We start from the raw sequence: 26,028 nt of genomic DNA on the forward strand, positions 1-26,028 counted from the left end.
CACAATTACAGTGGTTAAAATTTAGTGAATGTAAAGATTTTCTGTCTTAAATTACATTATTTTTTACATGATTATTTATTGAATCTTCCTTCTCGATATATTTTCTTTTCTAAATGACTCTTCTTCCAGCTATTATTTAGGACATTAGAGAATATGTGTTGGAATGTTTGCATTTGGCTGATGTTTTCTAAATTTATTATTACATTACAGAATTATCATGATTAATATGGTAAGTTGTGGTGTTCTTTATCTCACCATGACAGATTATTCTGCTCTTTATCGTGGAAAATGTCCTAAAACTTCTCCTTGGTTCGCTATGACTATTCCCTTGTCTTTGCAGCGTAGAGTGTGTTTGTTTCTCAGTCGCTTGCTGTCTTGTCCGGCGTCGTGGCGGCCGGGAGGACGCCGTTGAGTGGCGGCTGCTGGGGCGTCGCCGGAGTGATCGGGGAATCGTTGTTGTTGTTGTTATTGTGACCAATGCTGGGCAGATCGGCCAGGAGATCACTCTTGCGACTGTGCAGTGCGCTGTGGAGCGACAGGGGCGGCAAGTGGAGGCCCGGAAAGGCGAGCCCAGCAGCCGCGGCGGCGTGCAGAGACTGCAGCAGAGCCGCCGAGTGTTCCTGTGCCTTGCGACGGAGCTCCGCCACAGAGCTGGAGCGCGGATCCGGTAGGGAGGCGCTCGTGGTGGACGCCGAGGAAATGACAGCGGACGAGGGCACGCCAGAGGCGGCAGTGGATGAGGGCAGACTGGGCGCCTTGATGGGGCAACAGGAGCAAAGTCCCGGGAAAGCTGCAAAGGTGAGAGTTGACAATCAATCGAGCTCAGGTGGCTTCTGATCCGCGATAATTCAATTTCTCATCTCTGCGCCGGAGATTTATGACGCGCTCCGCGTGGTGAGAAATTCAATTAGGCGGGACACTTTTGTAGTCGCGCGGAAATCAATGCGTGATTGATTGATCGGCAGAGATTGAGTGTGTTACCTTTGAGTGCTGGGAAGAGAGGTGGAGCGAATTGCGAGCTGAGAGACGCCAGGTGGGGCGGCAAGAAGAGCGGCGGCGTGGCTCTGGGAGTGCCATTGTCCAGCACGGGGCGGAAACCGCCGTTCCTGCAAAGAGGACAGACGCGGGCGTGAGTATGAAATCCTGTGGCAAGAATGCCGCATGTAATTCTTCGCAGAGGCGAATGAATGTTATTTGTGGCTCGGTTAATTGCTGCAAATGAATTAGTTGAATAAACATTCGCCTCTCGGAGATACCCAATTCACTTTATGAATTTTAATTGGAGTTAATCAAATAAATTTCCATACTCCCATATCTGTTTGTCCGTCCCAACCCAATGAATTCTTTCCCGCACATGATCTCAATTGATTTCTCTGGCGCGCACCAAAGTGCTTTTCCCTCTAAAGTATAGAGCTTCTTTCCAATGTCAATTTTCCCTTTGATCATAATTAATTAATCTGGCTAATTATTGAATTAGTCTGAACTCGAGTCAAAATGCTGTTAGAAGCCACCTGGGTGTCTTTTTTGCGCATCTCAACCCCTAGAATTTATTATTCACATCTTCACGTGTCTCCCGGAGAAATACAATAAACCCAGTGTGAGCGAATTTGCGAAGCGTGTGTACACAGTTATGACGTTAAATATTCACGACAGCAGCAAAATAATAGCATTAAAATTTGAAACCATCGGAATTTTGTCTATTACGACCATGTCTTTGTGCCAATTCATCGAGTTATTGGCATTAATAAATGATTCGAGCGAGCGTCTCAGGGACTTAATAAGGTTTTTCTCTCTCTCTCTCTTGTTTCAGGTGCCTTTTACCCGGATATTGATGGTGAGTTTGCATGAACTCTTTGCGATCACGCGTAAAATATAAATTTTTGTAGTCGTAAAACACCCAAATTGGCATAACAAAATTTTATCTGCAATTGAAGACAAATTCATTTTTCACTGTTTTTATTACAACTTGCCACCCGAAATGTGGCGAAGAGTTCATTGGGAAAGTGGTGAGAAAGTTTGTTTAAGGGATTCCAAGGTGTTTCTCATTACTTTTGACAAGACTTTTGCAAACTACAATAAATTTCGTAACTCTGGAAATCTCCCTTAAAACACTTGTGAGGAAATTGAATAATGAAATGAGACAAAGAACTCGAAAACCCGCATGTGGCGTGTTTACTGTCAATTACAATCAACGCTCAAAGTGAATGTATATTTCAGTGTTATAATTATACTGAAGAGTATAATAAAGTCACTTTTCATCTCAGTTTCTTCATCGGCTTGAAGCGTTTGGCGGGGGTTGAAAGTTTTGGGATCGACTTTCGCATGCACACCTTAGGAATTTTGGGCAATTTTCTACTGAATTACACCAAGGAAACTTTGCCGTGTTTAATGTGAGATTGTAAGTTTCGCTATATGTGCGGAGAAACTATAATGCATATCAATTTATGAGTGTGTCTTCATTGTTATCCATAAAGACTTGACTCAACTGTGTTAAATTATGCGGCAATTAATTATTTAATTAGCTAATTTCTCAACTCCCGCCATTTACATGGTGTGTTTTCTCCCTCGGCAACATTGGAAATGTTGTGCTTCTGCAGAAGATGATCTGTTCAGTGTTGTGTATATGAATAAAAAATGTTGCTCTTTTTCTCATTCACACTGAAGTTGAGAAGAGGACGAGAGAAATTGCAAGAGAAGTCACACAATTCAATTTCTTTGCGCAAAGTTGGCAAAGACGAGGAAATTAGTCGGGAAAAAAATTGTGTGAATTAATATTTGACCACTTTTCATATCTTCTCATTTTCCACCGCAAAGAAACATTCAGGCAAAAGATGTAATAATTAATGTGACTTTATATTCATTGCTCAAGTGAACAATTGTGGAAAATATGCTTGGAGTTTGAGGTGGAAAAATCCCACCTACTTCAACTGTCCGGACTTGCAATCTTCCAAATTTGATATCTTTTCATTTATTTAATAAGGGCAGAAGAGAAAGAGAGAGAGATGGCAGATGCGGGGAAAAAAGGTCAAGCTGATCCATTTTAGAAATTGTTCCAAGAATAAGAGCAAGAGGTAATTATCTTCCGCCTGACTGCAGAGGGATGAAGATGAAAGACAGACGCGCGGCGGAAAAAGTGTACAGAGAGTGAGAGAAAGGGTCAATTACTTTAAAAGATTACGCAAAATAGAAAAGATATATTCCGGTGAGGCACTTTTCCACTCCATCATGTTAAATTATTTATTGAATTTCCCTCAAGAGAGCGAGGCGGATTTTCTCTGCATGGCCAAATCCAGAAAATGCATTAAGATTGAGAGAGATGGAATAATAAAAAGTCATGCATTTTGCAGGAAGACGAGGAGATTAGATTTAAAAATGTAAACTTGTGCACAATCTAAATGGGGGATTTGAAGAATTTGTGTATATTTGACCGTACAAAGAAAGTTGCATGCAATTGTGATGCAACTGTGGAAATACTATATATAGAGTATAGTGAAAATCCCGAAAGCATTTATCGACGTGAAAAGGGGGTTTGAGTGCGGGTGGCGAAATTGAGTGGCTGTGTGGGTTTGTTGACTGGCATTCAGTGGTGCTTTCCCTATTTTGCCAGTGCTGTTCAAATGACAAAATTCAATTTGACACACAAGACCAGAACGAGATGGATATTGTGTGAGAGGTGTATGAATGCCTGGAAATGTTGTAAAAGCGAGAAATTCTCATCTTGTTTTGATTGCGTTTAATTTGTTTGTGCAGAATTTATGTCTGTGTTTGGACGGGAGAGAGAGAGAGAGTTTCGGCACTGTTTTTGAAACGAGAGGTGGAATTTAATTAAACACACCCTGGGTAGCTTAATAGATTTTCTAATTGAAATATCAACATGGGTGGAAAAAGGATTTTCTACTTCCGTGTGCGATTCTCCGTGCGCGTCTCGTGTTTTCCACCATTTTCTCCCACTTTTGCACGTATCGTCTCTCTGCACCTTTGCACTGATGTGCGAGAGGACACAAATATCCTTGGGGTGGTGGCTTGAGAACCATTGAGCGCGCGCATCCACTTGACCAATCAGAAAGGAAGGAATTTAATTACCCAGCCATAATTTCATGATGTCTCGAGAGGATGTTATTCCGTTTATTTTTTTTTTCGTAGAAAATCGCAGCACGATTTCAGATTGAGTGACTGAAAATATCATGTCCAAACGACAATACAATAAACAGCCTCGTGCTGTTTTGTCACACTCTTAATGACTTCCACAACCGCGGGTGGCTTTTCAAATATATTTATTGCATCTCTCACCCAATTTCACTCATTTTTAATAGTTACACACTGGGTAATAATGCAAAACCACCACCCAAAATATCACACTTGGCGATTGTTTGTGACTTCCTGCTCTCAATTGAGCGACCCTCGCGCAATTGAGGACTTTTTTATGGTGCGTGCCGTGCGTTTTTTGTGTGTGTTTGGCTTCTCCTTTTGTGCCCACAAGGCAAACACTCAAAATAATCGTGAAATGACGTATGCGATGTGAATTGGGGGATGAAGCCAGGCATTTAAATAACAATGCAAGAGGGTGCAACGGAGTCATTAAAAGTGATGAAGATGATAGGGTGGACATGAGAGAGAGATGTTGAGAGGAGAAAATAATATTGGTTTGTCATTATGAATGCCAATTTTGTGTATAATATGTGAATCTCATGAAGAATTATCAGATGTTTTCTATTAATCTCTGCGCATATATAAGCCATCGAGAGAAAAAAAAGCCCTAAATGATTTTCCTGGACGTTCTCATTCACATGACTCTTGTGCAGTTTCCGCTTCCGGACGGAATGCTTTCCACACAATAAATCACATTGGATGCGCGAGGGATGCAAAATAGCATTATCAGGGGTGGCGAATTGTGAGAAGATGGACAGATAACAAAGGATGACGCGACTTGTCACTGAGACAGCAAATAATTTAGATGTTAATCACACGCAATATTGACTCATAAACCCCTTAATGATTTATATAGGATAAAAAGCAGGGGTGGGAGAAGTAAAATTCTCTGGTACTCTCACTTCCTTCCGGTCTTTCTCCTGTGTCGCTGACTTTATTTCATGTCTGAGAGGGCGAAATTAAAAATTCTGTCATTTCTCCTTGAGATAATAGCATTTTAAGGGCATTTTTCGCCCCTCGCGCGCGCGTTTTTTAATGGATTATTGCGAAACAAACAAAGGCGAGGGAAAATGTGAAATCTCACATTAACCAGAAATCAATAAGGATTACTTTCTCCTATCATATTAATGTCTATATTCGTCCTGTCGGGCGCGCGATGTATTTTGAGAGTGTGGGATTTTTGCAATGAGATCACATCAGTTTAAAAGAAAGGGAGTTTCATACACACACACACACAAAACCGCACATTTTTCTCAGAGAGGTAAAAAAAAATTAGCGGACAAAACTCTGAAAAGTGGGAGGAAAAAAAGAGAAAATCATTTTAAAAGCTTTTCGTCCAATCCTCTACTTAACTTATTTACTGGTCGGTCCACAATTGAGGACTCTGTTCTGGGTCCTTTTGCACACACACACATACACACACAAGAGAGTGCGAGGCACTCATTGAATTTCCCGTGATTATTTCCACCCGCGGAATATTTCACTCCCCCTTTAATGGCGTTTTTCCCTTTTTGCATGACATATTTTTTCTGCTGGCTTTTTATGCTTCGGCAACTGTCAGACTTATGCAGAAAGTTCACAGGAGACAGTTTAATCTGCGAAAGTTGCACTTTCCTCGACACCATGGGAAAAAGTGCACGTTCGATTTTTAATCGCCTTCGTGTATGAGTGAAGAAGAGCAAGAGATTGTCGTCATGGTTGTCTGACTGATGAAATCAAACGTGATTTGCATTTAATTCAATCGATATTCTGCCGAAATGGAATGCAATGTTGAAAAGATGTTTTGCTGCCCCTTTTCTATTCATGTCAAAAGAGCTCCACCCTCACGATTAGGGGGTGAATGTTTGGGAGAAACATTATCATTTTGGGTGCGTAATGCAATACAGAAACGATGTAATACTATCAAAACACTATAAAAGACAAGCAGAATAAATGCCATTTTCGCCCACATTTCTTCTCTTCTCTTGTCATCTTGTTCAAGAATGGGCGCAATTTAGGAAACATTACCATTTCCTATATGTCCATGACATTGGAAGCTCTTATGGACAATTACTGGGCATTTTACTTATGTTCAGCTCAATGGTGTTTGAACACACAAAATTTTCGGATTACTTCTATTGACGACACGTGACCTTCGAGAGCCACCCTCTTGTGCTTCGGCTGAGATTTATCGGCGAGCAAAGTGCCACGGCGCATGCAAACTTACGTGTCACTGAAGCTGGTGAAGATGCTGTTGCCGAACGAGGGCGTCGTGAGGGACACTGAGCGGGTGGTTGTCAGGGAGATGGGTCCACCCACCTCAATTGGGGAGTCTGAAGCCTGCGAAGTTGTGGGGCTGGCGGCGGAGTTCTGCGACATTCGGCTGAAAGGATTCAGAGTTCATCGTGTGAATTGTTAGTCACAGTTTAGCGCTCGCTTTCGCACCTCAATCCGGGCGATGGAGAGCCTGCACTGCCTCCGGATCCGGACTGAGAGACTGATTGCGTGAGATGCGATGACGAGAGCGGCCTCTCGGACTCCGAGTCGACTCTGGGACTCAGCGGTGGCACGCTGGAGCTTCTCCTGTCCTCATCCGGATCGCCCGTGATGTCTGGCGAGGAGTCGCGGCTGTTCTCGATCTTGTCTGGCAAAATGGGCGCATCGCCGCTGCTTTCGCGCTTTCGCTGCTCCTCTTTCAAGCGTTCCGCCTTTCGCCACTTTGCGCGGCGATTCTGAAACCAAACCTAACGACAGAGAGGAGATAAAAATGGATAATGTTATTGAGTTGTTTGGATAATTTTTCATCCTTGCGTAATGTCGTTAATGTATGAGGCCGGAATTTGTTGAGGGAATTTTCCTTTTGGGCATTCCAGTGGGGCGGGAAAATTGAATTCAAAGTGTGGAGCTCTCGAGACGAGATGAAATGAGTAGAGAAGTGTATAAAGAGATAATTTTCCATTAAGCCAGGGGCTATTTTATCCACTTGAGTGGATAATTTGCATAGAAATATGCTGCGATTTTGTCACATTTGTCTCACAAGATGACGATGTCGAGTGGTAATGCAAGAATTAGTTCATTTCAATTTATCTCGCAAACAAATATAAGCTCATTATTCAAAACCCACTCTCCTCCGGGGCAGAATACATATCATTATATTGTACTTGCTATCGATGGCGAGAACAAAAGGACTTCTCCACCCTCACTTCCGAGCTGTGTGTGTAAGTTTGTGCGGTGGCAATAAGCCAAATAATGAAAATTGGTTATTATGTAATCATCTCCTGGCATAATTCTTTTAGCCCGACGAATGTACGCGCCGAATTGAGGGGATGTTTAATGTTCTGCTTAAAATGCCGCAATAGTAAAACCGCACCAAAAGTGAGTCGATTTGCTGAGGCGCATCTGTTCACAAAAAGATTCTCTCTCCTCCACTCTGGCACCAGCCGTTCACCCTCATGCCAACCCTCTCTTAAACACTGTATCAATTTGTTGACGATGAACCTCAACGAATTTGTTAAATCACTCTTTGATGCCCGACTTCTTGCTGGGTGCATTTTCGGTGGGATTATGAGGCGGCAGCAGCATATTTCGGGGTGCAAAAAGGGGTTTGGCAGAGTTGCAAAGGGCATAGATTAGAGCCACAGTCTTGGCTGCATGAGCTTCATTAAAACATCTGTAACAAGTGCTAAAGTCTCATCAACACTCAATTTTTGGCTAATGTTTGCCATAATTGTGATGAGTTTGAGGAGAATTTCTGCGTGTTTTGTGGTGTTTATTCAGTATAAACACGATGTTGGAAGGAGAGTGAAATTCTCTTTTGGCATGAAACAATGAACAGCAATCAGTGGATAAATCTGTTGACAGAGAATTGGTATATCGCACTTGAGTGAATTTGGAGCAAATATTTAAATTGTCGTTATTATCTCAACATTGTATATATTTGATCATATGGGAACTCATGAGAAATTATTTCATAACAGATTAAATTGATTTTCCATTCTTCCTCCACTGCTACAGGCTTTGCACACACAAGTGAGATGATATCGAGTGCGCGCGAGAGACAAAGAAAATTCCATCGCCACGAACAGAGAGAGAGAAAATTCAATAAGAAGGAAAATCGTTTGGGTAAGTCAACTTCAATTTTTGCTACATTGTTTCCTCATGTTGCAGAACGCGCGGGGGAAGAGAGCGAGAGAGAGAGTTCGCTGGCGCGCAGATAAACCAGAGTTTGTTGCCGCCCATGAATTTTCTCCACCATCTCATCCAAACATGGGATCTTGCCTTGATTGCTTTATGTTTCGCCCGTGGAGTGTGGCAATGGTAAGGAGGGTGGATGGAACAATTTTCCACGTCTCCCTCGTTCTTCGTGTGGGGTGGAAATTCGGAGGGATTCACCAGCGCACTATGTAAGTGAAGGTGTCAGATTACAAAGTGGGTGGCCACTTAAATTCGCCTTGGTTTTCTCCTCCGCGCGTCTGGCGTGTTTTTTTTTCTCTCCCCCTCGGGTAGCGAAGAAGAAGAAGTGAATTTTCCGAATATTCCGCCGAGATCACGCATTAAGAATTTATTCGTAAAATGTATTTAAATATTAAAGGACTAATTTGATAAAATTGTTACGCATTCGAAGGGGATGAGGGAGGGTGGAATATTCATTAGAACACATGACGACTGTGCGATATTGCTTAAGGAGTAAATAATTCAGTTAGAGATATCATGAAACCCCTTCAATTCATATCATTTTCCACTCATATGCGAGACTTGTTCTCGTGTTCAGTGAAGCACGTGACCCAAAACTGACAAATTCAATTTCAACTTTTCAACTTCTCCAAAATATTCCAACCCTCCGAGTTCGACATGCGAATCTCACGCGAGTGAGAGAGAGAGAGAGAGAAAGTGAGATCATAAATGCCAAGTATCAAATATCAAAAAATAATATTATTACATTTAACTGTGCTGCTCTAGAAAATTTGATGTCCAGGAAAAGGATTCAAACTAATCCCAAAAGCTATTAGTTAGGAGATGTGCGAGTGGAAAATGTACTGAGTAAATGGGGTGTTTTTCCTCCTTCCTCGCCAATTCTTCTTCAACAGAGTTAAGAAATTCTACCCACACTGCGCGAATAAATTCAATAAGCGCCAGTGGAAAATTATACACTGGCACAGAAGAGAGAATAAGATGAGGAAAATTCCTGGGTAATTCAGACAATCCACTCCTCAAATATTACACCACAATTTTATCTCTCCGCCACAAATTGAATTTATAAAACCATCAAGTAGCTTTTTTCTTGCCATTTCCCACCCTCACTTCTTGGCCAATTTATTACTATACTATATTACTATGGCGTGTCTCACTTGATGCTGGACATATTTCAGATCAAATGTGACAGACTGTGTGCGACAAATTGAATTTTTTTTCCACATATCACAAAAAAAAATTCTGCGATGCTTTTGAGGTGCGTTTTCAAGAAGTTCAACGTGACATAGTGACACTGATGAGGTTACACATACTGAAAATTGTATCCGTACAAGATCGCATGCAACTCACAAAGCGCCAAGAGTTTCAATGCGCAGATCTAAAAGTCTTGCAAGCATTTGAAGGAAAATATAATATGAAATTTTTCTTTTATCATCACCCACAATGATGAGATCATGGAGAATGGAAGAGAGGAGAAGAGAATGTAAAGGAAAATTAAAATTCAATTACTCTTTTTCTCTGCTTCGTGCTCTGGCGAGGAGGAAAATTTGCAGAAATAACCCACAGCATTATTGTGTCGCAAACAAATGTGAATATATGATATGAAAGAGAAAGAGAACGAGGCGCGTCTCTTAGATGGGAGAAGTGGGAATACAGTGTGGAAGTTTGTTTGATTTGCCCGGAGCATGTCACGTATTATAAAATATTAACAGCAAACAATATTCCAGCATCACACATTCATTGTTGGCAAACAGGAGAGAGCGAGGAAAAACAAAACACCCTCGCCAAGGCACAGAGCTCCCCATCGCATTTCCCTTTGAGTGTGGCTGTTTTTCTCGCTCTCATGCGCCACTCTATCATGGGGACTCATGCATTATTGTGTAAAGTTTTCAAGTTGCGAAAGGCGAAATGACTTTCATTTCATTGAAGACTCATTACATTCGCTCGCTCTCTCTACCATATGTGTATGTATGTGTGGTGCTCCAACACTTCCTAGCGCAATGCAATTCTCATTTTGAGCGATGAACAAAATAAGTGTGCTTTGGAGGGATGGAAGATGGCATTTCTAAATGAGGAAAATTGTTTGACGCCATCTTCACAACCACTTTTATCTCCAACTCCCTCTTGAGGGCCTCGTGCATTGCGCCTGCGAAGAGTGGAAAATGCAAATTGGATGTTGTTCCGTGGTTTTGCAATTTACACCCAATTCACAACTGAAATGTTGCAATTTTAATTGCCCTCAGCTCAAGTGGGCACTCCTTATTCAACCCCCCGGCTTTGCCTACAATTAATAAATAATTATTTCCCTATTATTTTTACTCGTGAAAAATAAAATGCAATGTGGCAACAATTTATTGAAGAGAACTTCTCTCTTATTTTGAGAGGAATTTCCATTATTTGGCCAAATTGCCTATTATTTCAGGGAGTGTTGAGTGATGAATAAGAAAATAAAAACATGCCTAATTATTCGACAAACGTTCAATACAACATGGAGAGAGGAAATTGTGAGCACTGTAGTGTGTAAATACAATTACAAAACAATCGCAGAGGAAGAAAAGGGGTTTCACTCTCAAGTGGAAATCATATTACAAGGGGTTGAAATAAAAAAAAAAACAAAGGAACTTCTCATGTCAGGGAAAAAAGAGGGCATTTAGTGGCAATTAAAACTCACAGAGAATCATAAGAAAGTGTGAATATTTTCCCAGCGCCAGACGGAAATTCTTTGGCACGTCCCGAAATCTTATTAATGACATTCCAATGAAATACGATAAGGAGGAAAAATCATCTAATCTCGTAACCATTACAGCATATGGTGGCAAAGTTTTTCCTCTCACTCGTCTCTGCCCTTCGGCAAATTTATTTCATTTTGTCATCAATGGCAAAAATGTATTATACGTGACGGCGAATCGAGGAGTGGAAGAAGAAGAGTCTCGTATTGGAATTTTATCTAGTAATTGATTAGATTACTTGTGAGCTAATGTGGCAAATTCTGTTATTGACAGACTTTGATGGGATTAATCACATGACATTTCGCCTTGCACGGACTGTTGAAGGAATTGATTTTCCCTTGAATTCTCGGTATATTCTTGGGTGTGCATGAAGAATATCTTTACCTGAACTCTTGCTTCAGTTAAGTTGATTTTCATAGCCAAATCCTCACGTGTAAAGACATCGGGATAGTGAGTTTGGGCGAACGCCGTCTCCAATTCTTCCAACTGCAAGTGAGTTAGTCGTTAGATATTTATGGCATACACTTTGTGGTTTTCTTTTCCTTACTTGCTGCAATGTGAAAGTCGTTCGGTTGCGTCTCTGCTTCCGTCGGACGAAGGTTTCATCGTGAATTGCAGGATGATAGGAGTAACTTGTGTCTGCAATGGAAGAAAGGTGTGTTATATGCATGTTATGGCGATACAGAGGAGAGCGTGTTATCTGGCTGATGGTAAACTATATCGCATCGCCAGAGCGGAGTGCAGACACATGAAAATTCCATATTTCGCACAGAGTAATACCGGCATGCGGGATATAGAGCAATACGCGCGGCTTAATTAGGGCTCATTAATGAATTAGTATTCAAGAATTGGTTTTCGTGCCTCCACCATTGGCCTCGGTCAAAATCCCACCGGGTAAAATCTTTCCACCCCACAAAATCCGCGGTGGTCATTAGCTTTTCGTTTTAATAATAGCACAAACATTTCCATCATGAAATTTTGATGGCCAGAGCGCGCACACGAAAACCAGCGAAATATAGAGTGTTGCAGGCCATTCCCAGGGTGAGTCGGTGTGGCGAGGAAGAGTGAGAGTTATCCTGATGCTTTATTCAGCACCAATAGGAAATTAATTTTCCACTTTTTCCATCCGACCACGATGATCCGCTTTTGTCGAGGATTCGACTTTGCCCGATTTTCACCTCTTATTAATACTTTGATTGTATGGCGCGAAGAGGGGTTAACTCATCTACGTGTATAATAAAAAAAAAGTATATGTACAGCAGAATAAATTGACATACATATGCGAAGGTGTGTGAGGTTAATCCAATTTAATTATATGGAGTCTCTTGTGTGGAGAAAATTACAGAAAATAATTAACATGAAGGGAATGATGCAGCATCACATTCATAAGCTCATCACCAACAATTACTGTGTGTTATTCATGAGGATATTTGCGATGCGAAAAGGATTCTCAGCCTGCAACCCTCATCGTGTTCTTTGTCCATTTGGGCGCATGATGGTCAAGCGGGAGGAAAGCAAAACAATTCCCAAATCGTCCTAAGCTAATTATTCATAATCCCTTCATTTGGGGATCCCTTGCCAGGATTGCTCCTCGCACTCGACACTCTCAAACCGACAACCCTGGGCTCGGAGAATTGTGAGGGATGATCGGTAGATGTGCCTGTCATCGGTCAATCCTCTCAGTGAGTGTGAATGAATGGCCGGACAGGGTGTTTGGCGTAGAGAATTGCAGTTGTGATGCACATGTGACAGAGAGGATGATAGAGCCATTGGTATTGCATACGCGTAATTTACTCGCATTGCATCCTTGTGATGGGGCATGATTTGTTGGCATTGTTGGTGATGTTTGTGTGTCGGACGGATGTAAGTGAATAAGCGTTTTCAAGGGAGAGGAATTAGAGAGTCTTGCTTTGAAATAATTAGATTCTCTGGTCGATCGGGGGGCGTCTCTTTCACCTCCTCAATTTGTCGATTGAGGGTGATTCACAAATTGGACGATAGGATTATTAAGTTTCTCCTGACAGCCGCCCAAAAGTCTCTCTCTCACTCTCTCTCAGCCTGAGCCAAAATCTTCACACAGACATGTCCGGCCAATCAATAAGTTGCCCATTGCTCGTCTTAGCACACCCTTGATGACCGGAAGGGAATGCTATGGCAAGGTGTGCTGAGTAATCCGCAAATGCAGCTCTCCAGGACGCTCTTGTCTTCCTAGCGACCAGAGTGAAATAATAACGAGATAATCCACCCTCTAACTGCATTAATATCGCACTACATGTGATGTTTCACCAGCTTAGATTTTATCTAACATTCATATCCTCTCGCACTGCTGGACTTGCAACACTCTCCAAACTTGCTAATTGAATTTCTACCACCATCACGAGAGTTTAGGAGAAAGTTTCTTTTTTGGGTCAAATAGGGAAATTGCAAAATTATCCTTTCCGTTCACTCTCTCTCTCTCTCTCTCTCTCTCGCTCTTTACAATGAATTTGTGCGGATTAAGTTTCACCATTTTCATGCCCAAAGTGAAAAGCGCCTTTCACCGGGAAATGCGAATTTCATCAAACCTGTGCTGAAAAAAAATTACCGTTCTTGACAAAATATTTTCCAACCGTTTCGCACATTTTGAATAAAAACACTGGGGGTGGATAAATTATTAATTTTTCCATGTTGTCAAGTGGAAAAATTGCATATATGAATTTTGGCAACATATCATCACACTGGGCGTGCACATAAAATGTCATGTGGAAGCCTGGGCTAGAGAAGGCGCGCACGCAAAAAAGCCCAGTCAGTGCGAGTCAACTTGCAATCATCAAAGTGAAAATGTAAATTTTATTAAAATAATTTTTGTCGGTAATTTGATTTTTCTTGGAAAGCTCTCACGATGTTGGACACACATCTCTGGAAATGATATTTTCGCAGTTGCATGTTGATGAAATCTATTTGAATGCACGCCGCGCGGCGCAAATGCAGAATCTCGCGGAGCTTTTAGAGTTTGTGTAGAGAGATATGGAAGAGTGAGAGAGAGAGAGAGTGTGTGAACACATATTGGAACACACCCCAATTTGCATGGCAAAAAGAATTAAGAGTTGAGTGTGTATAACTCATTGATATGGTGCTCTGGCAGCGATGGCAAAAATTGCATCAATTGCTAATTGCAGAGAGTGGAGATTCAATGATCACCTCGAGAAAGATTTCATTATGTCGCGAGATGAATGGTAATTTCGTGTCAATGCATTGGCCGTAATTCAGAAATTATATTGCTCAATCGCTTGCATTGTTTTGAATTCTGGGAATGTGCATTTATTGATATGACACCGATCGAAGACTGTGCTTCATCAATCGATTCAATTAAATGCAAATCACACAATTCATCCCAAAAAGGATCGCCTTTTGCGGATTCCGATCGTTTTACTGGTGTGAGTGGAAGGCCGTAATAGAATTTCTTGGCAAACGCAGAGTTGCTGACTGTGTAGATGAGAGATGGAGCCAGTGTGCCAGAGCTTCCGGGGTAATTTGAAGGCCCACGAGTGCCATAATTGACGAGGAGAACCCTTAATTGAATTGTCGAATTGACATCATTTGCCACATTTGCTCTCGCCCATCATTTGAAAATCCATCTAATTGAGTTTCCCTGGAAAATTGCGGAGACTATCGCCTCTAATTCACTTACACGTTTCATGTGGAAGCGCATTATGCCAATTTCCAATTACATGGGTAGTTCGGGCAGTTCTTATTGAACCAATTTCCATCATGATGCACACACACACACGCCGTCGTGGCTGAAGCGAGTGGTTTTCCAGAGAGATTCTGCGGCTTTGAGCTCTTCTCCCTTGGCACTTTTTTTTGCCATCTCCATCCACTTTGCCCTCGAGTCTCTGCGAGAGTATCGAATTTCACCGCAACTCCCCCATTTCCACGGTAATTTTTGTCAAAACTCTACACACAGTCTAAAATCCAGACGCTGAGCATGATTGGAAGAGACATTTTGTGCCAGTCTGTGCTAAAAGAGGCTCAGATTTTCGGTCGTGAGTTGAATAAAATGCAAACTAATTGATCATTTGAATATTGACCCTCTTTAGCACGCAAAATAGTGTGCAAATTCCACTGTGTCTTTGGCACATCAGATAAAGGAAAAGTCGATTGATCAATTTTCGTGAGTTCTCTGGTGAAATTGTGTGGAGAGGAGAATTGAATTTAAAAGTTATCAGGGGTAATTTTATTTTGGGTGGTCGAAAGCATTTCCCAATGTCTTTTCCACTTGTGCCACACACAATATTCAAGTCCATTTCACTGGGCGCATCATTGGGTGGGTGGGAATTCACAAATTGCTTCACCATGAACCAAATTATGTGTCGTGAGTGCAATGGAGAGACATGTCTTTCACTCTGTAACCAGAGCAAATTCACTTTGATACTTCCACATTTGGGGGTGCCTTCGAAATTGATCCCAACTGGAGAGACCATATCGAATCAGGCAGTGGAGCTGGCTTAGCGCAGCTGCAGAGTTGAAGGAATGGAGTTAATTGTAGATAAATCAAGTGCAATTAGCAAAATTCTGCACCTTCAGACTGTGCATTCACATTCCATGAAGTGATGCTTCTTATCCCTTCAAGACAGACAAAGTTTTGAACGAAACCCGAAAACAGTGTTAAAAACGTAAATTAATGGATTTGAAAACGAACTTTATGAGACAAATATGACTCAATTATTTTACTCAAGTATTTTCTCTTCAAAAAATGATTTACTCCTGATCTTTCTGTACTTTAAGTGCGTTCAAGAAAGGTTAGATATTCAAGATTAATCAGATCTGCAAATTTTTCCAGCAACACTGGCGTCAAAGGGTTAAGAGTAACTCCCAGTCTGAGTGGTCATCTTGTACAAATTCTACAGCTCTCGAGCTGTGTTTAACTTAAAAAAAAACTGTCCACTTTCCACAAGCAATAAAGTCGGATTCTTTACTCACAAGGATGTGTCGGCGCGAACGGGTACTCCAGGGTTGGTAGTCGAGGCGGATGCGGTCCTGTGGGATGCAATGCAGGTGGACAGTGGTAGCAGAACATTCCTCGTCCCGCTGCTGCGGGTCCCAACTGCGAAAGAGAGAGAGAGAGAGAGTCTTGTTAGAGCCGCACATCGCTTTGATGAGTTAAAATTTTCAAGATATATCATTTCGCTGGTTTCTGTCATCATTGGCCGGGCTTCTCTATTGAGTTAGGAGTTAAATTAAGTTGATGACATCATTTGTTTATAGGCTCTCGACGGCATCAAATTCAATTAAAGTTAATTTATACATGAATTGCATGTGTGTGGAGAACATACATTTTAAAATTGATTCAGTCCCGTTTGAGGGGAATTATGTTGGTCCAAAGTGAGAGATTCATAAATTCCACATCCAGCGTGAAATATTTCAGTCTGTCTTGATGGATGATCTCTTCCCCACAGCACATTATAATGTCGCATTTGGGCATTCTTTGGCGCATGTTGAAAAGGCGGCGAATATGATGCTGGTCTTTTGAGCCACTGTTGAGTGTGTGTTGTGATCAAATTAAATGAATATTAATTAATTCCAATCAACTGAAATTTATTTATCTTTTTTATAGCTGTGCTCAAACGCAATATGATAATAAATTGTGTCCATGTGCTCTGCAAGAATACACAAGTATTCGAATGCGCGCGATCTATTAGTGAATCCTTGCAAGAGACGTGGAATATTGTCATGATCCGTGAAGTGTAAATATAACGCTGATGAAATGTGATTCCGTGGCATGTCCATGTGCGATTTCAATTGGCACAATCAAATTCTGTAAGGCAATTGTTTTAAATGATGACGGATGTTATATCAGAGAGAGAGAGAGAGGAGGCTCATGCACAATAAAATCAGTTGACTCAATTAACTCCATTCTCGGGCGCGAGAATTTCATCCCTCTCATCGTTTGGCAACATTCAAATTCGCGCCCATCCCAAGTCATTTACTTGATTCAATTTTATCTGATAAAATTTTGACACCACGTTGTATATTTATAACCCAGCGAATGGCGGGTCTTACTCAAGATTGTGCGCCTTTCCTTGCACACTGATGTGGCGATACTCATCTCGGCTGCAAATTGCGGAGAATTCGACGTGCGGATGCTGGCTGCAGCTCCCCGACATCATATTATCCAATGAAATTGAATCATTTCGTTTGGAATAATGCTAATTTGCGCAATTTCCCTCCCTCGATGGAAATTTGCACATGAAATGACATGGAACCATACTTGCAAGTCGCGCCGGATTTAAACTAATCTCTGACCGACCTTTACTGAATTATCACGCACACTCGAGACTGCATTGTAAGGAAATGGCCCAGAATTTTCTACACAGGAGGAGAAAAGATCACGGATTTCGCAGATTTCATTATTCTGGGTGGGTAAAATGCGACCATAGAAGTTCTCCCTTTAATTCCCAATTATTCACGCACAGCTTTTCGCATGCCTGAGTGAAGAGGCGGTACAAATGGCCGAAATGAGTCCAAGAGACGCGGGGAATTGTGTGCACCCACGAGTGCACTTGATATACTTGCCACACTATGGCGAGATGTGGAAGTGCTGGAGAGCTTCCAGCTGGTGTCGCACCATGATTTAAATATCAATTGAAGAGCCAAAATTAAATAATTGGCCATTTGATATAGGTTAACCGAGTTCTGGTCGGGCAGACAAATGCAGAAGTGCATTCGGGTGGGGGGAGGGAATTGGATTGCATTGCAAGGTCGTCTGTGCATTCGATTGGACGATTTATGATCATTGCTCATCCTGACCAACGTCCGGCTCAGCGCTGCCGTGCCATTTTAATCATATATGATGCCATCTTGCCACAGCGCGCGTGGATGATAGACATTGTCTTATGCGGAGAGTGTCGTCTCGCGGCTGAAGAGATGTGCTCAGATGACAGTAAATCGTCGCGTACTTCAAGCCAATTGCTAGTTGAGATACTTTTCAATTTATATACTCGCTGTGGACATTACAAAAGGCAAACCATTACAAGCCATATCAAAGTCAATTTTGTATATTTACAAAGGAGGCAATTGACATGAGGGAAAAGTATTTTTTTCGATTCAATGAAGTCTTCATTGGACTGTCTCTCTTATTTGATCACTTTGTGGTGTCATTGAGTTTATTAAATAGTATGTAATATGATTTTTCTTTTTTTTCGTCAAATTCACTACAGACACTCTCGATGTATACAAATATTTTCCCGCATAATAAAGTTGAGTTGTTGTTGTTACTGAAAGTTTCTCCCCAAAATATTTTCCTCAAAATATTTGGCTCCATTTTGGCTGGGGATGTTAAAATTTGCAAAATCAGTGTGTGGAGGAAATGTGAATTTCGCAAATGTGCAAAATTATATGTAAATTTCTTGGTGTTGGTACCCAAAGTGGCTAATAAATTTCGTGTAATTAAGCATCAACCCGCCTTTCGTGTCTCTCGGAATAAATTACCCTTCTCCTTTTGCCCACATTAAAATACAGAGTGAGAGAGACACTCTGGGTAAAATGTTCATTTGCTAAAATGCATTTGATACCATTAATTTTGCACGATTTATAACACACTCCAACTCTGTGTGTGTGTGTGTATCTCTGTGCTAAATTTCAAAAGTACGCCACCCACTGGGCGGTTAAGGGAAGTTTCCGGGGTGAGAGGGAGCGAGAGAGAACATTCCACCCACTTTGCCAACTTCCTTTCAAAACGCAGATAGGAAAGAGAGAGAGAAGGAACATCACGAGAAAAGACCTCAGAGGAACATGCAAAACTCTGCCTCATCTCACCCGTGAATTTTGCTGGGGATGTGAAGAGAATAATTGCCACAATCACATAATTGCTTTTGATAATTAATTATCAATTTCAGGATGTTCATTTGCACATCAACACCTGCGTCCTCATGCCATAAATATCAATTGTTCTGCACCCCGCGTGGAAACGGCGCGCAATGGTTTTATTTCTCAAATGGAATTGGAGATATAAATCACAAAACTTGGACGATATAATGAAAGAGATAATCGTAAAAAAGTACTCCAACTCGGTCCTCGCGCGTTTTTTCTCACACTCCCAAGAGGGATTGATATTAATTTGCATAGTTCTTGCCTCCCTTTGTTGGCGCATTCTTTGGATGCTGAGTGGTCCTTGAAAGAATGGGAGTTTGTGCTTCGAACACTCTCTTATTAACTCCTTTCCCGTGAATATTTGCACGTTTTGGTGTGTTGTGTATTATAATGGAATCCTTATCGGGCTCTTAAATCGATCTTTAACAGTCTACATGAATTTAATATGATTATTATATGTACATAACACTATTTCTTGTTCTACATTCTTCTATAGGATGCTGCTCAACTGCCTGAATTTTCATCCACAAGCACGTGAGTGTATTTTTCCCGCAAAATTCCCTCTGCAGCATTCACACAATTGCGCCGATCGCATTTGCAATTCCGCAATACAGTGGAAAATATATCGTGGCATTCAATCTAGAGTAAATGCAGTGTGTAAAGTAGAATATTAGTCTAATGACCATTAACAAGTATTAATTTGGCATGAGGAGATGTGATCCACTTTGCGATACTATTCGGAGAGCCACAAGTGCCGCCCGGCCAAGTGGAGTTGATACAGCGAGTGGTTGGAATTTATTAAATATTACTTCTCATTATTGTTTTGCCTCTGAGCCGACGCAATTTTATATTTAAATTTGATTATCGTCAATTGAGTGCTTTTTATTAAATTGCTCTTGCTTGTTTCACTTGAGTCTCTCTCTCTCTCTCTCGTCGCTTCTAACCCTCCGTCTTTGTGGCTTCCACGCAGAAGCCATCATGAAATAAATTGGAACTTGATGAATTTCAATAAGGAAGACACACCAAGAACTCCTCTCTGATAGTCCAATGAATATTTATTTGTGAAGATGCGTTTTATTACACCCAAATCACTTGTATAAATATTTTCTCGAATAGCGCAAGGGTGAGAGGAAAGCTAATGATGAGGGAGGATTTGAGGGGCGAGATGGTAATCCTCAAACATCTAAATGACATGTGCAATCTAAACAGAATGTTTTCGGGTAGTTCATTGTGTCATTTCAACTCAATTACACACTAAGAATCAGTGGAATGAGAGAGTGAGGGATGTTCTCGACAATGAGGGTGAAATTCCGTTTTGTCAACTCTCTTGGCGACATGGAGAGCACTTCTTTTCCCTCTCAATTCACTGAAAATCTATTTTGCAAGTAATTAAGTGGCTCAGCCATTCAATTAGCCGATTTTCCTTCTCTTCGCCCAGCATGAATGGGATTTGGTCGCATTTTACGAATCATTTGGTGGCTATGTGGAAAATTCAAATGTGAAAAGTGGTCAAAACTCATGGGGAAATGCAATTTTTCCAAGGGGTTATTCAGGCGAGATTTTGACACTCGCCCATATAAAAGTAAAAGTGCAATTTTATCATTTATCAACCGTAACACGCTAAAAGCCAGTAATTAAATCACCAGCTAATGCTGATGGTTGAAAACATTTCTTTCTAATGTTGCACGTATTTTGATGTGGGCAATGACGATCCCCTGGACAATCAGTAATTGGCAGAGGTAAAATTGTTTTTCGCAAAAGCCGAATTACATGTAGTGAATTATAGAATTGAGTGAATTATTGGTAGGAAAATGGGATAAATTCATATGAGGGAAATTGGGCAGTTGTGATATTTTGCAAATATGAAAATCACATAAATCCCACCCATCGACAACACACAGTCGAAATGCAGTCTGTTGCAATTGCGATGCAATATTGTGTCCATCGTTGCATCTGTATTGGTTTTATGCGTGACGCGGTTTTTCGGGATTGACGATGAGAGCGAGTGCGAGAGAGAGAAAGAGAGTGAATGAAATGAGGAAATGAAAAACCCAAAAATGATCAATTAAAATGCATTTGAATAATTAAGTAATTAAGTGCATTTGGTGCTGCGGTCATTTAACAAATTTTAATTGAAATGCTCTATCGACTGAAAATTCGTACATCACGCGTCTATACATATCTTTTATCTTTTACTGTGGCTTTTCATTCTGAGTGTTTTTTTTTTGGTGTGGATTTAGTGATTTTGCACTCATTTACCTTGTTCCCGTCGGTGAAAATGATGATTTTCTTTGAGCGGGTTAATTTCCCCGCACCGTGTTTTCCTTCGAGGGGCGGCTTTTCGTGACCAGCTTCGACGAATTCTTGACGTCTTTTTGGGCAATTATTGAGACTCTGTCTGGGTCACACAAGATATCACAGATTTTGAGTTATTATTGTTATTTGGTTTGCAAAAATTCTCAATTAGAACATTATGCGTCACTGTGAGATTTTCTGGGTGATCAATCGCGCGTGTGTGGATGTGTAGTTGATTTTCAGTGATTTTTACCGTCACAATCACCACATTTTGACGAAGTGTCATCAGCGAAATTGCCTCCGGAATGTCACCAAGTCATACCGCACGATCACTCAGAGGGAATTTCTTGCACTGAAAGTCGTGCCGATGATTGTGTGGATTTTATATTTGATGTCGCGCTGCAGCGTGTGGTCCAGATGTGAGAATCAGCATCACAATATCCTACATTCGCCCTTTCTGTCGCACTCGCTGATGTGAGAGCCTAGACCACGCCTCTTGCTAGCTTTCTCGCTCTGGCTGTCTTGCCTTTGATTGCGGGGAGGAGAGAGGCAGTTGTGTGCCTCTTTCTCGAGGGGGGAAATCATTCAAAATGCCTGCGCCGCGATTTCCACCACTTTCAGCGAATGCCGGCGAGACTGAGACGGTCGTATGGGTTTGAGAGTGAGATGTGGAGTGGAATTGAGTGAAACGGTCATGATACTTTGCACCGCCCCATAGCAACATAATTTATTGGTATTTGTATATGGTGTTTTAATATGGAATTGCTTGGTTCAATTTTCAAATTTGATTTCATTACGGCAATTTAAGATGTCGCGCAATTGTGTTAAAACGCTCTGGTTGTATGTACAAGAGAATGTCTGAGAGAGCGAAGAGGGGATGCGAGTGAAAGAGAGAGAATCCAAATACACTCTCAATGGACAATTTCATCTTGGCAAATATCAGAAGAACATCAATATGTCAAGTGGGACACTATGTCGTAAACTTCTTGTGGGGCTTTTCCAATGGGTTTTCTTACATGGTTGGATGGACACCTTAATTGTGACTCTCCTTCTCTCCCTTGAGTGTCTGCCAAGAGAGGGCTCATAATTCAATTCAGATGCACCACAAAACCTTGAGTTTTCAGGACTTGAGAAAAATTCTTTAAGGGCCACTTTCCGCCTCCTTGAAGGCCACATTGGCAGGACGATGGAAGGAACTGCGGTCTGGACGCGAGGGGTGGCGAGATGATGAAGAAAAAGAAACGGACATGAGCTTTTCTCTCCCTCAGAGTGTGCTCAAATAAATTACTCCCCATTTAGGTCATTTATATCGTTGGCTGGCTCCATTTCCTCAATATTTCATTCCCCATTTTCTCCAATTGCTCAACACACACACGCTCATGGTTGTACATTTCGCAATATAATCCCACACAATCCACCAACTCCGGCTAAATCCAATCATTCTCTCCTCCTTTGGCGCGGTGTTTCGTGCTAGAGCCACCGGGTGTGGGTTTGCCAAGTAAATCTAGGAGAAACCTTATCATTTATATTAGATATCCATCTGCCAGCCAGCGCCGAGAAGGGGTTGCAAGGCGTCCGTGCTTCGCCTTGGCGCGCAGGGGTGAAGAACTTGAGGAAATTGTGTCTGAAAAAAATCAGTATTTCACAAAATTGAAGTAATTGCGATTTCTCTAATTGTTGAGATCAATTTAACGCACGCAAAACGGTGAAAAACTCCACTTTCTTCACCCCTGGCGTGTGTTCTTCCACATCGTCTCGGACTATGAGACTCGGCAAGATATGCTCACGTGAGGCACTGAGAGGGTGAGTTTTATGGGGGTGTTGTTCGGACGCGGAGGAAAATAAAATGAGAAATAATGGCGAGAAGGAGAGAAAGAGAAATGCCAGCCAAAGGATGTAACTAAGTAAAACACTTTAGAAGCAAAGGCGTGGCCACGTTTGCATTCATCCAAAATTAAGGGATGATTTATTTGTTGTGCGCTTTCATATCGAAGGCTATACGCGAAAGGGGAGTTTTAGTTTCTCTATTTTTCCCTCTGCAGCTCCACAGAGCGTGTAATGCGAATAATAGCAACAATGTTACTAGAGAAACAACCACTTTGCCTTTGTTTGCCACCCTCATTCCACCTGTTTCTCGGCTAAGAGATGAATTTTCTCGTCGCTTCTGCCCACACGCAATCTCTTATTCAAGCTCAAGAGATGGCAAAATTGAAATAAATTGATGGCATTTCTCTGGAGAATCTTCATAGAGTGTCTGAAGAAATGTGATTTTGTGTGAAAATTAATTGATTACACATTTCCTGTCAACAATGGTGGGTTTCAGGGAAGTTTTCCTGTAGTTTGTTGGCCCCTCGGTCGAGTCATTAATATTTGCGAGTGAATTAACGCTCAAGTTGTGCGATTTATGAGCTCAGACTGCATTAAATTACCAGCAATGCACTGAGATTGTTAATAATGGATGGTGAGGATGTAGGAAAAGGGTGTAAAAAAGTAAAAATGGCCTCATCCCTTGCGGGGATCGAACCCGCGACCTTTGGATTAGAAGTCCAACGCGCTATCCTCTGCGCCAAAGGGACTAACACCCATCTTGTGTCAATGTACAAAACATTCTGGCGCTCTGCGCAGCTGCGTTTACACTGTCGCATAAGCGCTCGTGTTGCGCCTAAAGTTCGTCAAGGAATGTATTTTGGTGGGAAAACTGCTTTCTGCCTCCGAACATTATTCTTCCTGTTGGAATTTCTCTAATTTGTGTGTTGGCTTCTTCTGAGTAATATTTCGCATTGGGCCATTCATAATCACGAGATTTCTGAGGCTATCAGTGAAATTGTCGAGGGTGAAATTCATTTCATGGGTGTTGTTGAGAAAGTTTGGAGGGTTGTTTTCCGCAGCAAGTTGATTTTCAATGGCAAAATCAGGGGGACACAAATTGTGTGATTTGATAGTGTTACGTGAATTATTTATTCACAATAATTATGCACGCGAGAGGATTTTTTTTCTGCATGACGGTAGATAAATCTCTACTTGTGGGGTTTTTCTACCCCAATATTTTACACCCCTCGATGGCGAAGAGTGTTGGTGTGGAAGAGAAATGTGTTCGTGGAAAGAAGAACATTCATCTTGTGGAAAATATCCAGATAAATCGTAATTCAGAGGCTTGCCTTCCTCTACACTCTCTCCTCGCGCTCTGCAGAGCGCCTGTTCCGCCGTAATAGGATGACTTTCTCATGGGCTTGAGGTGTGTTGGTTGGAGGAAAATAAATTTTCATGTTTCTACTGGTAATGTAATATGCAAAATAACTACTTGTACGGCATCCATCCGCCATACATCACGATATTTTATTGCATAATAAGCATTACAGCCTCCGGGAGAGCGGCTGCGGTGCGATATAATTCAGGGATGCTCTCTCGATGGGTGGCAAAGGGGTTGAATTGATGTAAATTATCCTGAATCGCTAGTGGCTGGGATTTTCATTCCGCCCTCTTGGAAATTGGTTTATGTTTTTGGGAGATGGTTTATGGCTTCTCGCCTCCGCCACTTTCATTCCCATTTCACCTTCGAGGATCTCCAAGGAAATGCCTCTGCAACTGCTCAAATGGAAAATTCATCCTCGTTTTCCTCGCGAGAGACTCTCACAGTGTTTTGAGGAATATGGTTTTTGGCTAAAGGAGATTGCATGAAATTTCTATTGATTGTCATCTCTCTTAAATCCCACACTAATTATGTTGAGTGACACGAGCAAAGTGAGTATTTCAGTATATTTTTTCTATCCAAATATCAGCAAGTTTTCCTCCTACCGACACCGAATTTTCCCTTAAATATGCACGCCTCTTGGTACGATAAAACGAGCGTATTTTTTGTGATGTTGATAATTGAGTTGTGCAGTAATTCGCAAATTACAGCTTGAGCAACTTTCCTACAATTTGACCGTCCTTCCTGATGTTCAGGGAGGAAAAAAAGTTCCATTCAGTGGTTTTCTGGGCACTTTTTCCAACATTTTCCTCCCTTCGCGCTGCTCTTTTATCGTGGGCCAAAATGAAGCCTTCGGGGCTGGTGAATTCCAGCAAATTGGATAAAGTTCTTTTAAAATTTCATGAATTAATAACGGAGCCCGTCAAAATTATGGCGTAACGCAATTAAGGATCGTTATGTGATAGAATAAAAGCGAATAAAAATTACTTCTTTGATCTCGCGCAACTCTGCGCCCTTCTGTGCTGGATATTCAGTGGCACAGCTTCTCACATTTGCGAGGGTAATTTTATAATGATAATGCATATAAAATGAGAGACATTAAGAAGGGAAATGAGTCCATGTTTTGCCGCGTATAGAAATCAGATATAGATTCCGTGTCCATGCTGATGGCAATTGAATTAGGCGAAGAGAAACATATTTGCAAGCGATGATGAGATAATATCAGCCATCAAGTGTGATGATGTATCCTTGATTTGAGTCACCCTCTCTGTGTACTTCCCTGTGTTTGCAATCCTCTTTTCTCTGTGGATTGGTTGAAGTGTGACAAATTGAGTTACATCCTCAATCTCAATGACACCTTCTTCAGTGTGCCGAGGGTCTCGTCATTGATTTGCCATGGAATGATGGGGGCGACAAATAAATGTAAATGGAACAATAAAAACAAGGTTCAGATGGGCCAAATATGATATCACTCGGGCAATTGGCATTCTCGAGATTTTCCCGCCGCCACATTGCTGAGCGAGAGAATTGTATTTGGTTTTGCAATCATGCCTGATTGATGTGCTGATTAGGGTTGTGCTTTATTGAATTTCACACAATGATTTTCACTCCACTTCAGAGAGACTTTCACTGGGCGAGAGAAGA

The 26,028-nt window shown here is 41.5% G+C and overlaps 1 protein-coding gene and 1 non-coding gene across 2 annotated transcripts; both read right to left on the reverse strand.

Moving 5' to 3' along the window:
- Positions 1 to 100: 100 nt before the first annotated feature.
- Positions 101 to 21,531, reverse strand: LOC132262580 (cone-rod homeobox protein). The gene is made up of 8 exons (XM_059761880.1): positions 21,159 to 21,531; positions 16,011 to 16,134; positions 11,596 to 11,687; positions 11,433 to 11,534; positions 6,574 to 6,872; positions 6,356 to 6,511; positions 982 to 1,106; positions 101 to 790 (listed from the first exon to the last, which is right to left on the reverse strand). The coding sequence occupies exons 2-8, from the start codon at positions 16,105 to 16,107 to the stop codon at positions 360 to 362; spliced, it is 1,302 nt and encodes a 433-aa protein (XP_059617863.1). The 5' UTR covers positions 16,108 to 16,134; positions 21,159 to 21,531; the 3' UTR covers positions 101 to 359.
- Positions 21,532 to 23,697: 2,166 nt separating this feature from the next.
- Trnar-ucu (transfer RNA arginine (anticodon UCU)) lies at positions 23,698 to 23,770 on the reverse strand. The gene has a single exon. It is a non-coding gene; the product is annotated as a tRNA-Arg (tRNA).
- Between the last annotated feature and the right edge of the window lie 2,258 nt (positions 23,771 to 26,028).

This window comes from Phlebotomus argentipes, unplaced genomic scaffold (genome assembly GCF_947086385.1).
Source record: "Phlebotomus argentipes unplaced genomic scaffold, Phlebotomus argentipes genome assembly contig_15, whole genome shotgun sequence".
In the NCBI taxonomy this organism is placed as follows: Eukaryota; Metazoa; Arthropoda; class Insecta; order Diptera; family Psychodidae; genus Phlebotomus; species Phlebotomus argentipes.